Here is a 15,465-nt window from a genome sequence, read left to right as displayed (position 1 = left end):
GAGTGCAGGTGGTCATAATGTTCTGGGGGATTGGAAACGCGTGAGAAACCGAGGAAGGGAGATTGCCTACGAGCATGTGAGCGAGTAGGAGCAAAGTGGGCGTGAGGGCTTGAGCGAGCAAAAAGAGCGTGCGAGCTTGAGGGGGCGGAACGAGCGTGGGAGCTCGAGGGGGCGGAACGAGCGTGGAAGCTCGAGGGGGTGGAGCGAGGGAGCGGGGTTCGTGACAAATACAAGCATTAAAATGTATTGTTTTTCAAATGATGCATTAGAGTAAAAGTGTTTTGATACCATAACATAGCAGGGTGTGAGTAACAGAGTTAAAATAAGTGTTTATAGAGTCATAAACAGCCATAGTACCCGCTATTTGTGTGATAGTGAATTAAACGCACAGTTGTTGTAGAGCCTCTATTGTTCATTTCACCAGGAAACTGTAGACAAACATAGAATGCGGCACGTAAAACTCAGTTTGCAAAAATTTGTTAAAGTAATGTTCATTCTATGAGATTAGGTTGGTTTTGAAATGATTATTTGAGTATAAATGATGACAGTATTAGTATTTTTGGCTAAAATGTTGCTTTAATTGTGACTATGTTTGTATGCAATTGTTTAATTAAAGGAGGATATTGTTATTCAACCAAGTTTTCCTCACAAAATGATTATCACAGTGTTGAACTGATATGTACTGAAACATTGGCTCAACTACAGATAGCTGTGTACCATAATGAGCATCAGCATGCTTATTATTCATGTGTTTTGAGCGCCGCAGTTATCTCTAAATTAAAGAGCACCAATTTCACCATCAATTGCTTTTCAACAGTAATTGCTGCAGTATGCTCAAAAATTAACTGAAGCTCACAGTCCTTATTGTGTACTAGCTGTTAGTTCTCCCTTTGTGTGTGATTATCTGGCTTACTGAATTACTCCAAACAGCAAGCACCGTATGAGCACTTCTGATCAACATGCATTGCCAAACGACACAAGACAAAAGCCTTGTGAATACAGCAATCTCCCAATGCTCCGATTGGTTACATCCTCAACAGCCTTCCTGCATTACCAAAGAACGGAGAGAGTGAGGGTGTGTTCATTGACTCTGGCCAGACAGTAAAGCCATCCCGTCTTGATTGAACTCTAAACATGTATCTCTGTGTGTGTTTAGGTCTCTCAATATGTAGACTGCAAAATTATACCTTATGAATTTTCCTTTCATGTAGCAATCTCTGTCAGTGTGAACGCCCCTTTAAGTACCATATTTTGGTTATGAGCTAAGGTAGCATGGATATTTTGCAGGTAAGGCAGTCTCTGAATGCATTGTGACATGTACAGTGAAAATGTTTATGAATATGACAGACCGTCCTCTCAATGCAAAGGCAGTAGATAGTGACTTACTTTAAAGCTATAAAAAAGGACCCCAAAAAAAGTGACAGGAGGGTGAGAAATTATGACAATTAAAATTTTGGGGTGAACTATTCATTTATTTAATGGAACATGGTACAATTACTGTACAGACTATTAAAATCAAATTGAGATTATGGGCTTCACCAGTAATGGAGTTTTCAATCAGTCACTTATGAGGATCTATTTCAGTTTGGATGCTGCCTAGGTAAACAGTAGTCACAGAAGCAGTTTTCAAGGTTTTGGAACAGAGCTATTGTGTTTCTCCTTAATATTACATTTTCTGAGGCACATTCTCACTTTTCCACTGGATTCGTTCCCTCCCTTGTAACTATATAGTTGCTCCGTTTTCCCCAGTACACACACACAAACTCACCCCTACGTGTGACCTGACATTGTCTGCCTTGTGAGTCTCATGCCATTTCAGCCGTTACGCTCTCGCTGAAACAAACAGTAACATAATGACACTTCAAACCCTCTTCAACACCACGGGGTGTCTTAAATAAACTCACACTCCTTCCTCTCCCCTCCGCCCAACTCCTTTATTTAAAGACTCTTTTCCACCATTAATATGTAGGAGAGGTGACAGGGCTCAAGAATGCTTCAGAAGATCGATGAATGTGTCCGGTTAGGAAATGTTTGGAGATGTCCCATGATACACTGTTGGAGACCTAATGAAGGTTTTGTTTAGATGTTCGCTGAGGTTTAGATATATATTAAATGTAAAAACATTTAAAATTATCTGAGCAATCTGCAGCTCTCACTTTACATGTACAGGTGTACCTGTGGATGTATTTTAAGGCCTACCTTCAAACTCAATGCCTCTTGGCGAAAATCAAAACAAATCAGCCAAGACCTTCGAAAAAAAATTGTGGACCTCCACATGTTTGGTTCATCCTTGGAAGCAATTTTGAAATGCCTGAAGGTACCACGTTCATCTGTACAAACAATAGTACCCAAGCATATACACCATGGGACCATGCAGCCATCATACCACTCAGGAAGTTTATGCATTCTGTCTCCTGGAGATGAACATAGTTTGGTGCGAAAAGGACAAATAAATCCCAGAACAACAGCAAAAGACCTTGTGAAGATGCTGGAGGAAACAGGTAGACAAGTATCTACAGGTGAAACTCGAAAAATTAGAATATCGTGCAAAAGTTCATTAATTTCAGTAATTCAACTTAAAAGGTGAAACTAATATATTATATAGACTCATTACAAGCAAAGAAAGATATTTCAAACCTTTATTTGATATAATTTTTATGATTATGGCTTACAGCTTATGAAAACCCCAAATTCAGAATCTCAGAAAATTAGAATATTGTGAAAAGGTTCAGTATTGTAGGCTCAAAGTGTCACACTCTAATCAGCTAAACACCTGCAAAGGGTTCCTGAGCCTTTAAATGGTCTCTCAGTCTGGTTCAGTTGAATTCACAATCATGGGGAAGACTGCTGACCTGACAGTTGTGCAGAAAACCATCATTGACACCCTCCACAAGGAGGGAAAGCCTCAAAAGGTAATTGCAAAAGAAGTTGGATGTTCTCAAAGTGCTGTATCAAAGCACATTAATAGAAAGTTAAGTGGAAGGGAAAAGTGTGGAAGAAAAAGGTGCACAAGCAGCAGGGATGACCGTAGCCTGGAGAGGATTGTCAGGAAAAGGCCATTCAAATGTGTGGGGAGCTTCACAAGGAGTGGACTGAGGCTGGAGTTACTGCATCAAGAGCCACCACACACAGACGTGTCCTGGACATGGGCTTCAAATGTCAAACGTCTTACCTGGGCTAAAGAAAAAAAGAACTGGTCTGTTGCTCAGTGGTCCAAAGTCCTCTTTTCTGATGAGAGCAAATTTTGCATCTCATTTGGAAACCAAGGTCCCAGAGTCTGGAGGAAGAATGGAGAGGCACACAATCCAAGATGCTTGAAGTCCAGTGTGAAGTTTCCACAGTCTGTGTTGGTTTGGGGAGCCATGTCATCGGCTGGTGTTGGTCCACTGTGCTTTATTAAGTCCAGAGTCAACGCAGCTGTCTACCGGGACATTTTAGAGCACTTCATGCTTCCTTCAGCAGACAAGCTTTATGGAGATGCTGACTTCATTTTCCAGCAGGACTTAGCACCTGCCCACACTGCCAAAAGTACCAAAACCTGGTTCAATGACCATGGTATTACTGCGCTTGATTGGCCAGCAAACTCGCCTGACCTAAACCCCATAGAGAATCTATGGGGCATTGCCAAGAGAAAGATGAGAGACATGAGACCAAACAATGCAGAAGAGCTGAAGGCCGCTATTGAAGCATCTTGGTCTTCCATAACACCTCAGCAGTGCCACAGGCTGATAGCATCCATGCCACGCCGCATTGAGGCAGTAATTAATGCAAAAGGGGCCCAAACCAAGTACTGAGTACATATGCATGATTATACTTTTCAGAGGGCCGACATTTCTGTATTTAAAATCCTTTTTTTTATTGATTTCATGTAATATTCTAATTTTCTGAGATTCTGAATTTGGGGTTTTCATAAGCTGTAAGCCATAATCATCAAAATGATATCAAATAAAGGCTTGAAATATCTTACTTTGCTTGTAATGAGTCTATATAATATATTAGTTTCACCTTTTAAGTTGAATTACTGAAATTAATGAACTTTTGCACGATATTCTAATTTTTCGAGTTTCACCTGTATATCCACAGTAAAATGAGTCCTATATCGACATAGCCCGAAAGGCTGCTCAGCAAGGAATAAGCCACTGCACAAATAAATCATTCTCTCTACTATTATTCTGACATTTCACATTTTATAAATAAAGAAATGTAGGTCAGTAAGACAGGGAATGTTTTATACTATTAAATGTCTGAAATTGTGAAAAACTCTGTTTAAATGTATTTGGCTAAGGTGTATGTAAAATTCTGACTTCAACTGTATGTATGTATGTGTGTGTGTGTGTGTGTGTGTGTGTGTGTGTGTGTGTGTGTGTGTGTGTGTGTGTGTGTGTGTGTTCTTCATTTTATTCATTACTGGCTATTTTGGTTCAGACTTTGTTTTATAGTTTACATATGGCATTGCACATGACCTAGATAGTGTAATATCTGTTACTAATTTGTAAATTATGGGCTTTACAGCTAATGTATCTCCTTTACACCTCTGGTCTTTATCTGAGACTCTGTGTACACATTCAACATGTTAACACACTGCTGGACTCAACACTGACCACAGTGAATGATAACCAATGAGACATGACAAGCTCTGCCATAAAGTGATCCCAAATGTTGACCTGTTTAAGTGCTAGCAGGTAGGGGGTCATGGAGAGCTGCCACATTCTGCTCCCAATCATTGACTTGACTCTTATGTGTGGTCTCCTAATGCACAGATCAGATTTTTTTTGCATGTGTGCGTGTACTTGTTTTCTGTTGCTCAGGTGAATGAGGACCCCCAGATGCACTTATGATTGCCTAGGAAGAAAGAAAGGGGCCCCCCTTGGCCTGTAATCAAATCCCTGGGAAAATATGACCTTACCTGTATAGCCATTGTACACTTTGACACACACTGACATGTATTCATGTATCTAGATATGTAAGTAGGTATTACAAGGGTTGTTGACAGGGTAGATAACTGGGAATGTTGTCCCGGTCCTTTTGATGAGGGGGCAACAGTTTGCAAAATAAAAAAATCCCAGGATATCAGCAGTTACAGAAATACTCAAACCACCCCATCTGGCACCAACTATCATGATTTGGTCCAAATCATTGAGATCACATTTCCCCCATTCTGATGGTTGATGTGAACATTAACTGAAACTCTTAACCTGGATATGTGTGATTTTATAAACTGCATTGCTGCCACATGATTGGCTGATTAGATAATTGCATGGATGATAGTTGGTGCCAGACAACTTGTTTGAGTATTCCTGTAACTGTTGATCTCCTGGGATTTGGGTCTCTAGAATTTACTCAGAATGATGCCAAAAACAAAAAACATCCAGTGAGCGGCAGTTCTGTGGATGGAAATGCCTTGTTGATGAGAGAGGTTAACAGAGAATGGCCAGACTAGTTTGAACAGACAATGTCTACAATAACACAGATAACCGCTTTGTACAATTGTGGTGAGAAGAATAGCATCTCAGAATGCTATTCTTAAATGTGGGTTGTGCTGTTTTGGCGGCATGAGGGATATATATATATATATATATATATATATATATATATATATATATATATATATTGGGTATTTATTTGCAGTATTAGTATTATTATTTTGAAAGTACTAAATGTTTTATCTTTATATACTTTTTTCCTGTCAAAATGCATTTAGATTCTTCTAATAAAATAAATAAATCTATATGTAAAAAAAAGGTTTCATTAACATTTTCCAAACAAAGCATTCCACAGTATTAAGATATAAATAAACAGGGTTAGGAGGGTTTCTTTTAAAAAGTATTCCACTAAAGATTACAGAATACATGCTGTAAAATGTAATTTATAATGTATTCCGTGAGAATACCCAAGGTCAGTAACGTAATATAAATGCTTTACATTATGAAAATTCACTTAAATGTATCTCGTTTTAAGGAATTTTAGGTATTTGTACATAAAAACAATATTTAAATATTCATTAAGAATAAGATTTTTTGCAGTACATCTTTGCTCTAATATCAAAGGTATTACTAGAGAAAAAAGTACATCTAATGTGCATTTTTGTCATCATTATAAAATATAATCACACCTGGTAACAGATGCATGTCAAGGCAAGAAACAGCATATTAGCTTAGCATAAAGCTAAATGCTCAGATGACATTTACACAAGGTTAACTATTTTTGCTGCTCCAAACATAAAAACCCCACAGAGTGTACACAATATCCTTTTCTGATCATATGTGGTCTCTAAAAATATATTAAAAAAATACAAATATATATTGTTTGTAGCTTTTTATATGATATTAAAGGCTACATTGGTTATCATTTCTTGTACAAATACCCAAACTGCATAAAAACATTGACAAGTCATGTAATCATGTATTCATTGGATTTATGCTTCATCTGTCAAAGCGTTTCTAACAGTTTTTTGCTAAGCTGTAGAAACAGTATGTAGCTCATCTATAAAGCTACCAAGGGAATGTTCCTCAATGATGTCATATCAACCTTTTCACTCACAACAGTATGAACTTGTATGAATGTAACACATCATAAAAAAGTGTTTCACTGTTGTTCAAATGCTCCTCAGATTGCATCATTTATATGGATAAATGTTTTCCAACTGAATAGTCTAAACATTAAATAAAACAAATGACTATAAAATTCAAAGTAATCTCTTCAGTAATCAAAATACTTTTTGAATGTAACTGTATTATGATTACCAATCATTTAAACTGTAACTGAAATTGAATACAGTTACTAATATTTTGTATTTTAAATACATAATCCCATTACATGTATTCCGTTACTCCCCAACCTTGGAAATGCACTAAAATATCACCAATTCAAGTAACACTTAATGTTTCCCAAAATCCAAGTGGGAGGTTAATTAATTGAAAAATCTAGTGACTGTAGTTTGCATTTTCATTGCAGTGGACATTACATCTCTTAAATCCTCATCAATCCACTTTGCTACAGCAATTGTGAAGCCACATTTACATGATTTGCCACTTTGAACTCCACATGCGCTTGCAGAGAACGTCTTGTTTTTCTTTTAGCGCTGGCACCATCTACATAATAATACTTCATCTGAATTGGGGAAATACCGATTCCTTAATCTTGCGGGCCATGTGAATGCATGTTATCACATGTCCCCTCTGGGCTTGTTTTGTACAAAACATTACTGTTAAGAGGTCCTTTCTCGATAACTTGACATGGAATCACTGTTGTGTGTGGGTTTGATGTGTGTGCGTCAGTGTAATGACACAACGCAAAGGATCTACCCTATTTCAAGCAGTGTTCAGCACTTACACGGAGCTGAATAAAATGTCAGAATCTAATATCTATATATATATATATATATATATATATATATATATATATATATATATATATAAAACAATTTCAAGGGGTGAAATGTAACCTGACATGGTGTTCAATTAAGATTTATAGTATCTAACCAAAAACATACTTAATTTACCTTATTCACAGCAGTGCCATCTTTGATTTTTGATAGGAATGAGGGTGTGAGGGATAGACATACAGTCTCTTCAATTGGTTTTACTGCTGTTGAAATTGTTTTGGATCATTTTGCTGACAAAACATTGAAAAAACATATTTCTCATTAACATAACTCTCCCAACTTTTCTCTCCGACAGATACGAAGTGGAAAACTGATGATCACAAATACCAGGAAGACGGATGCAGGAAAATATGTTTGCGTGGGAACCAACATGATGGGCGAACGAGAGAGCGAGATAGCAGAGTTGACCGTTCTTGGTACGTATTGACCAATGTCACTTTTTCTGGTAACATTTAGCATATGCTAAATTATTTTAAATTCATGGATTTCGCCTTGTCAGAAGACTGATTCTCAAATGCTTGGGCATGTGATCTGCTTTCTTTCAGACACACAAGTAAATGTAGTCAGGTTCCCACACAAACCCTTTGTACATTTGGAAATGCATGCAGATGGATTCACTTAAACACACTCATTCACATCATATGAGTGTTTGTTTATGGGCAGCGCAGAAGAGAATCCAGATGTTTAGAGTTTGTGTGCATAGCTGTAGGACGACTCAAGCATGTCATTGACCCTGTTAGGACACATGTACCAATAAACCTTATTCTGTTTGCTCATGAAAAAAATACCAGCTCACACTTCACCCTTCACTCATGAACACACATGCATACTCGCACAAAAATATACATTCATCCATCATCCACAATCTTGCCATATCATTTTGCACTCTACAACATCAAAATTTTGTTCTGAGTGTGAAAAGGGTTCTGTGACATTTTATTTATTTATTTTATATATGTCTTTTCATAATTTGCTGTACGTGACATCAGGTATTGCAACAGGGCACTTTGATTTTAATACACGCACTAGGATTTCAGCCTGTTTTATTACACATTTCAGCCATACAAAACTCTCACAGTGGAAGGTAAGTTCTTTAGGGAACAGGGCATAGAGATCATCACTTCTGAATGAAACACACCCATACAGTATGTCATTCATATGTTACAGGGCACGCAAAGCACTGCAAACCTCTTAAACTCACACAGACATTGGCTGAACTTACCCAAAGAAATGCACTAATGTACAGTAACCCATAAAGTTTGCGAGAAACAAAAATGCAATAACATATTGAATGTCAAGCGAATACGGGATGCTTGAGCATTTTGAGTGTTTCATCACAGGACGCAGGTCCTCGTCTCACCGTCTGACCTTTTTATGCTTTAATACGGGACATAAAGCCTTCAATACGGGATGTTTCGCTCTCTGCTAAAATGCAGGACCCCAAGATAAAAGGCATCCCGTATGGGCCAAAATACAGGACATTCCCACTAAAACAACACTAGCAGCAACAAACATTGCATATGCCAACTCTTCCATTTTTAAGCCGTCATCTGTGAAGAATGTTCATATTTGGATGCTGTCCTCATGAAAAGCATAATCGATGGTAAAACATCCATCGCTAAAATCGCATGCATGGTGAATATATGCAAGTTTTCTGTGTTACCGTGACAACTAATGTGGACATGAAAGCAAAAGCGACTGCAGTCTGAAAAGAAAAAATAAATTAATTTGAGGAAAAATCTGATTTTGTGTGAATAAAGCCTTACAGCCTTTTATATAATATACAAAGTGTATATTTCAACAGGCTGTGTATTGTTTACAAAAGGAATACACCATAATTATCATTATCACTATTTAATGGCTTGATAGTTTTACACTCAAAATTAGGCTGTAACCAATACCAAATCATGGTTTATGGCTGTTACATAAGTTAAAGGCTATTTAAAATAATGGACAATCCCTTCAAAATGTCCCTCACAACTTTCACAGAAAAGAATGGGGCTGTAGTGATGTATTCTTACATCAATGAGTTAGATAAAATCAACATAATATAATCTTCATAAACAGATCAAAGCGGAAGTTTGTTTTAGGATTTGCTGCATGCTCTTTTTGGCTAAAACAACGTCAGAGGTTGAGCTGAAAGAGAAATGAAAGATGGATTGTTTGTAAGAGGAAATCCACTTAATGTCCCTCATGTAGCTGTTAAAAAAGAGAGAAAGAGAAATTGAAACTAAAAGAATAAACGTAGGTAAATATGGTGAGATGTGCGTTGTGTAAGTGCATAAGAAGCCAATCAGATTAGAGAAAGGCAATGACCTAAAATTTGTATTTCATCTTATGTAATTCCCAATAACAAGGGCTGTCAATCAATTAAAAATTGTAACCAAAATAACCAAAATGAAGATAATTTATATACATTATTATGACAGACAATTAAATTATTATGGCCTATTGTCCAGAGTAATTTATTTAGCAATTGAGTTTGTCTATCTATCCAAGGAGCCGTTCCATCTGCGTTGATTTAAAAAAGAAATGTGGGTGGTTTCTTTGGCCATTGCACTTCATGCCATGAACAGCTTTTTCTATCAGGAAGACTCACAGCCTTGAGTAAAATTTAAGATGACATTTATTTGATGAATATAAAACCAAAAAGTAATGTCTGTCTTTGGCGTAGGCCCCGTCTGGCGGTCCGAAAATGTTGTACTCCGAACCGTCATATCCTGCCGGAGATAGGAGGCAGGGGCGAGGAGCCTACTCCCGTGCAGGCCGGGACTCAACTGGTGGTGGTGGGGTGGTGGAGGTTGCCGTGTTAGCACACTGAATCAGCAATGTGATAGATTGTGAGCAGACTTATAAAACAATGGCTTACATGTGATTGGCTGGAAATTACCCAACTAATGGTGCGATGATGTACAGCTGCTAGTCTTCCCGCTAGAACTTTGCTGCGTTTACATTTCTTAAGATCATTTTTAAGATGTCACATCAATGTACTACATTAAGTGTTCATCCCTACTAATAACTTTTGTGTTTTTGTGTTTGTGTGCAGAGAGGCCCAGTTTCTTGCGAAAGCCAAGCAGTCAGTCTGTACTTGTGGATCAGAGCGCTGAGTTTAAGTGTGAAGCTCAAGGAGACCCCGTGCCCACCATTCGCTGGAGGAAAGAGGATGGAGAAATGCCCAAGGGACGGTATGTATACTCCATGTTTGTGTGCGGAGAGTGAAACCTGAATGTACCTGAGAAAAACAGCTTCATAAACGTACTAAATAATGTCTTAATGTGATTTAATAGCACTTTTAATCATAGGGTAAGAATTGGGATTGTAGTTAGTGGTGCTTGCTAAGATAAACATCATTATATGTATCATCAAGTAATGTGGCTTGTTACTTTTTTAAGTGATCAGACTTGACATTTTTACCTGGCTTATAATAAATTGGGTGACAAAATTTATATGGCTTGAGTGCCTCTTGAAAGAGGCACTCAAGCCATATAAAGGGGCCAGAATATCATACTTTAATCACAATGATGCCTGTCAGGAGTAAGTGAGACTCTTGATGAACCTCTGTTTGTGTATGGTTGTGTTGTCAGGCATGAGATATGGGAGGATCATACTCTTAAACTGAAGAGACTGACATCAGGAGATGCTGGTACTTACACCTGTCAGGCTGAAAACATGATGGGGAAGACGGAGGCCAGCGCCACCCTCACCATCCACGGTTAGAACACACACATTTTATCAACTCATCAGTGTTTTACATACTGATTTGCACTTGCCAACAATTATTTTCAATTTATTATTTATAAGTTATCAATGCCTTTTGATAGGCAGAAATTTGTGTTTGCATTTTGGACAGCTTCTTCATAGCTGTTACTTTCGACACACATTTGGTGGGTTCACAGGTTCTCACGTAATTTCATCTGATGAGATTCTTTATTTTGAATATCCATTTCCATTTTTTCTTAAACTACAGTATTATTAAACTTTAGTTTTTTAGTTGACACAATTTATATCAGATTTGTAATTAAATTTTCTTCTAAATATGGTATATTGATAATATATGTTATATTAATATTTTATAATATAGCTTTTGCCTTTAAAATGCATATAGTTCTGCTTTTAAATACAAAACAAAATAAAATTTGTCAAAATAAAAGAAAAGAAAATTGATTTGAACCCATACATTTATACAGTGTGTATATATATATATATATATATATATATATATATATATATATATATATATATATATATATATATACAGTTAAAGAGACACATTGGCCACGCTGTGTGTGTGTGCTAATGTTTGTTTTGTGTTGTTTTAAGTTCAGTTACGTGATTAAAGTTATGTTGCCTGTCCTGCCAGTTCCCGCCACCTCCTTGCTTACACACACATATATATATATATATATATATATATATATATATATATATACACACACACACAATGATGGCCAAATTTGTTTTTAAATTTACAAATTTTGCTTTTATGGTAAGAAATTAGTACATTTATTCACCAAAGTGGCATTCAACTGATCATAATGTATAGTCAGGACATTAATAACGTAACAAATTACTATTACAATTTGAAAAAAATGTTCAGAACTACTTCAAAGATTTCTCATCAAAAAATCCTCCATGTGCAGCAATGACAGCTTTGCAGATCCTTGGCATTCTAGCTGTCAGTTTGTCCAGATACTCAGGTGATCTTTCACCCCACATTTCTGTATCACTTGCCATAGATGTGGCTGTCTTGTCGTCGGGCACTTCTCACACACCTTACAGTCTAGCTGATCCCACAATAGCTCAATGGGTTAAGATCCATAACACTCTTTTCCAGTTATCTATTGTCCAATGTCTGCATTTTTTTGCCCACTGTAAACTTTTATTTTTGTTTTTCTTTGCAATTCTTCCCATAAGGCCTGAACCCCTGAGTCTTCTCTTTACTGTTGTACATGAAACCATGTTCAGCGTGTAGAATTCAATGAAATTGTCAGCTGGGGACATCTAATTCTCAAACTAGAGACTCTGATGTACTTATCCTCTTGTTTAGTTTTATCTGAGCCTTCCACATCTCTTTCTGTTCTTGTTAGAGCCAGTTGTACTTTGTCTTTGATGACTGTAGTGTACACCTTTGTGTGAAATCTTCAGTTTTTTTGCCAATTTCAAGAATTGTATAGGCTTCATTCCTCAAAACAATGATTGACTGATGAGTTTCTAGAGAAAGCTGTTTCTTTTTTGCCATTTTTTACCTAATATTGACCTTAAGACATGCTAGTCTATTGCATACTGTGGCAACTCAAATACAAACACAAAGACAATGTTAAGCTTAATATAATGAACTAAATAGCTTTCAACTGTGTTTGATATAATGGCAAGTGATTTTCTAGTATCAAATTAGCAATTTAGCATAATTACTCAAGGATAAATTTTTGGAGTAATGGCTGCTGGAAATGGGGCTAGATTTGATCAAAAATGACTTTTTTCAAATAGTGATGGTGCTGTTTACATCAGTAATGTCCTGACTATGCTTTGTGATCAGTTGAATGCCACTTTGGTGAATTAAAGTACCAATTTTCTTCCGAAACAGCAAAATGTGTTTTATCACGTTTTAAAATAATTGTAAATTCTACAAAACTATGAAACAACACAGATGGAAATCCAATGTGTCTATTACAAATGAAAAAAAAAAAAAAGATAATAATCCATACTTGGGCACAATTTATATTTTTCTGCAAAACGAATTCAAGAAAACATAAATTGAGTCAGGACTCGCCCCTGTCAATTCAATTCAAGTCAATTCAGACCATTTTTTATTTTTTTTGCCTTCTCAACTTTTTCTTTCTTTTTTACGTTAAGCCCCTTGAGTTATATTTCACACTCTCTGAGCTCAAGTCTTTAGAGAACAATGTTGACATTATGTCCTGACACCCTTGAACAGTTTTTCCCCATCTCCTCGTCAACTGCTTTTACTGCATAGAGAAATTGCTGAATTATTGTTGCGCATGTATGTTTGCCGGGCTTGTAACTTTGGATCCAGGCTTATAAACATGTCTACTTCAATACTCCTTGCATTTAACTGAACATGCTTTTGGCACAGATTTGCGCTTTGAATACCAAAGGAATGATATCAAACATTTTAGCTTATACAGAGAAATAACACTTGTACAGAATGTATTTTGTCTCATTAGTGTTTTAGGGAATAGCACACAATTGCTTTGTTCAAAACCTAGTGAGCTGTCTTTCTAGACAGCATTTTTTGGGCATCATAGGCAGTTAGCATATATATCACAAATTTTAATTAACATCTATGCAAAAAAGGGTGAGAGAATGGTGGTAAAATTTTCACTTTCAGGTGAACTATCCCTTTAAGGCCCTGAAATGCTGTCTAGGTAGGAGTCAGACTAGATTTTTAGACACAGCCATGCACACGAGCATATACTGAACACACACGTTCTCTCATGTTAGTATTTTAGAATAAGAGTCAGTTCCCTCTTAAAAGGCCATGAAAAAGATAATGCTGGCTGCAAACGAGGCCTCTCAGTTGGTGATTTAGTCATTAGTATTGATGTATTTGAGGAGAGTGCTAGAATGCGCAGCGAGTCCCAGGAGTAGCTGTGCTAATGGGCCATGGAAACCAAGTAGAGTGGGAGCTGCAACTGTTGCCAAGAGAGAAAACTGCTCCAAGCGAGTTCCCTGTTCTCAGCTGCTCAGGATTCTATCATATTCCTCCTTTTCTTTCAGTCACTCTGTGACATTGTGTCATTATGCGAAAGACAACATGAAATAAAATTTGACACTATTAACCTTCTTTAAAATTGCCCCTGGTCTCAGTGCACAATTTTCAAAAACTTATGAAGAAAAAGTTTTCAATCAAAATGTAATAACTTTCCCCACCTCTGAAACAACATTTCTGCTGACTTAGGAATAGTTCACCTAAAATGACATTTTTTCACCCTCATGTTGTTCCAATATATTACTTTCTTTCTCCTGTGGAACACATAAGGAGATGCTTTAATGAATGAGTGCCTCTCATTAAATCTTAAAAAGGACCAAAAAGTATCATAAAAGTAATCTAAGTAACTCATGTGTCATATTCCAAGTCTTCTGAAGGAATGCTATATGTTTTGGTGAGAAGCATCCCGAAATTGAAATAATTTTTCAGTAAAATTCTAACATCTGTTGCACGTTCATGAGTGTAGGTGAGAAGCTCGTTCACAGTAGCTTGGTTTGTATCGAAATGTTTATAATTTTTTTAAGCACATTTCTAAAACCCTTCATGGCATTACCTTGAGGGAGCCCGTCTTGTCATGATGGAGCAGCTGAATTACCTCCTAGCTTAGGGTAGAGTTTTATTTGCAAGATTAAAGCAATTTTACCTCATTTTATTAAGTGCTGCCAGGAGATGCCACAGATTAATTGTAATATGTGATAAAATGAGGGCTGAAATGGATGCGATGACCACACGCCGCCAGCCTCCGCATACCTGGGACTGCCCGCGCTCAAAACTGTTAAGGCAGACTCACTTTAAAGACCAGCATGAGCATAGCCCTTGGCACACTTCCGAATGACAAGAGCTATGCTCAAAGAATTATGTGCCAAGGTCGGACCTTTCCTTCACATCATGCTATCGCTCACCAATAACACATGCACGGATGGTCAAAACACGCCATCGCCTTAATGCACATTTTAACTAATGTGAAACTCTAGAAAATTCAGGATATCATATTCAGGATTTCTTATGCGCATTTTCAAAATGCTCATACAAATTGTTGGATGGAAACCCAGCTAGTGTAGAAATGTTTCTTGCATTGTTTTTAGTGCAAAACGACACGAGGGTGAGTAAATTATGGCTGAATATTATTTTGGGTGAACTATTCCTTTAAGGATTAACTAAGGGTTGAGGAATGTCATAGCCATAACATAAAATGCCAATGAATAAATCAAGTCACGTTGTATTTAAAGTCAATATGACATATTATCTTGTGAAACAGGTTATTTAATGAGGAAAAATGTAGAGCAGGACTTGATTTTATCCATTGGAAAAAATCCAATAACGTAAACAAATCATGCAAAATAAGACTAGA

The 15,465-nt window shown here is 36.9% G+C and overlaps 1 protein-coding gene across 3 annotated transcripts in view; it reads left to right on the top strand.

Moving 5' to 3' along the window:
* LOC127629895 (roundabout homolog 1-like) overlaps positions 1-15,465 on the top strand; it is a 358,948-nt gene that overhangs the window by 282,979 nt on the left and 60,504 nt on the right. For all 3 annotated transcript variants that reach the window (XM_052107195.1, XM_052107193.1, XM_052107194.1), the window contains 3 exons: positions 7,680-7,800; positions 10,431-10,569; positions 10,969-11,096. In XM_052107195.1, coding sequence (XP_051963155.1) covers positions 7,680-7,800; positions 10,431-10,569; positions 10,969-11,096 — 388 coding nt within the window. The remainder of the gene's footprint in view (positions 1-7,679; positions 7,801-10,430; positions 10,570-10,968; positions 11,097-15,465) is intronic.

This window comes from Xyrauchen texanus, chromosome 36 (genome assembly GCF_025860055.1).
Source record: "Xyrauchen texanus isolate HMW12.3.18 chromosome 36, RBS_HiC_50CHRs, whole genome shotgun sequence".
Classification (NCBI taxonomy): domain Eukaryota; kingdom Metazoa; phylum Chordata; class Actinopteri; order Cypriniformes; family Catostomidae; genus Xyrauchen; species Xyrauchen texanus.
Note: the sequence above shows the minus strand (reverse complement) of the source record. Positions and strands in the feature narration are given on the sequence as shown.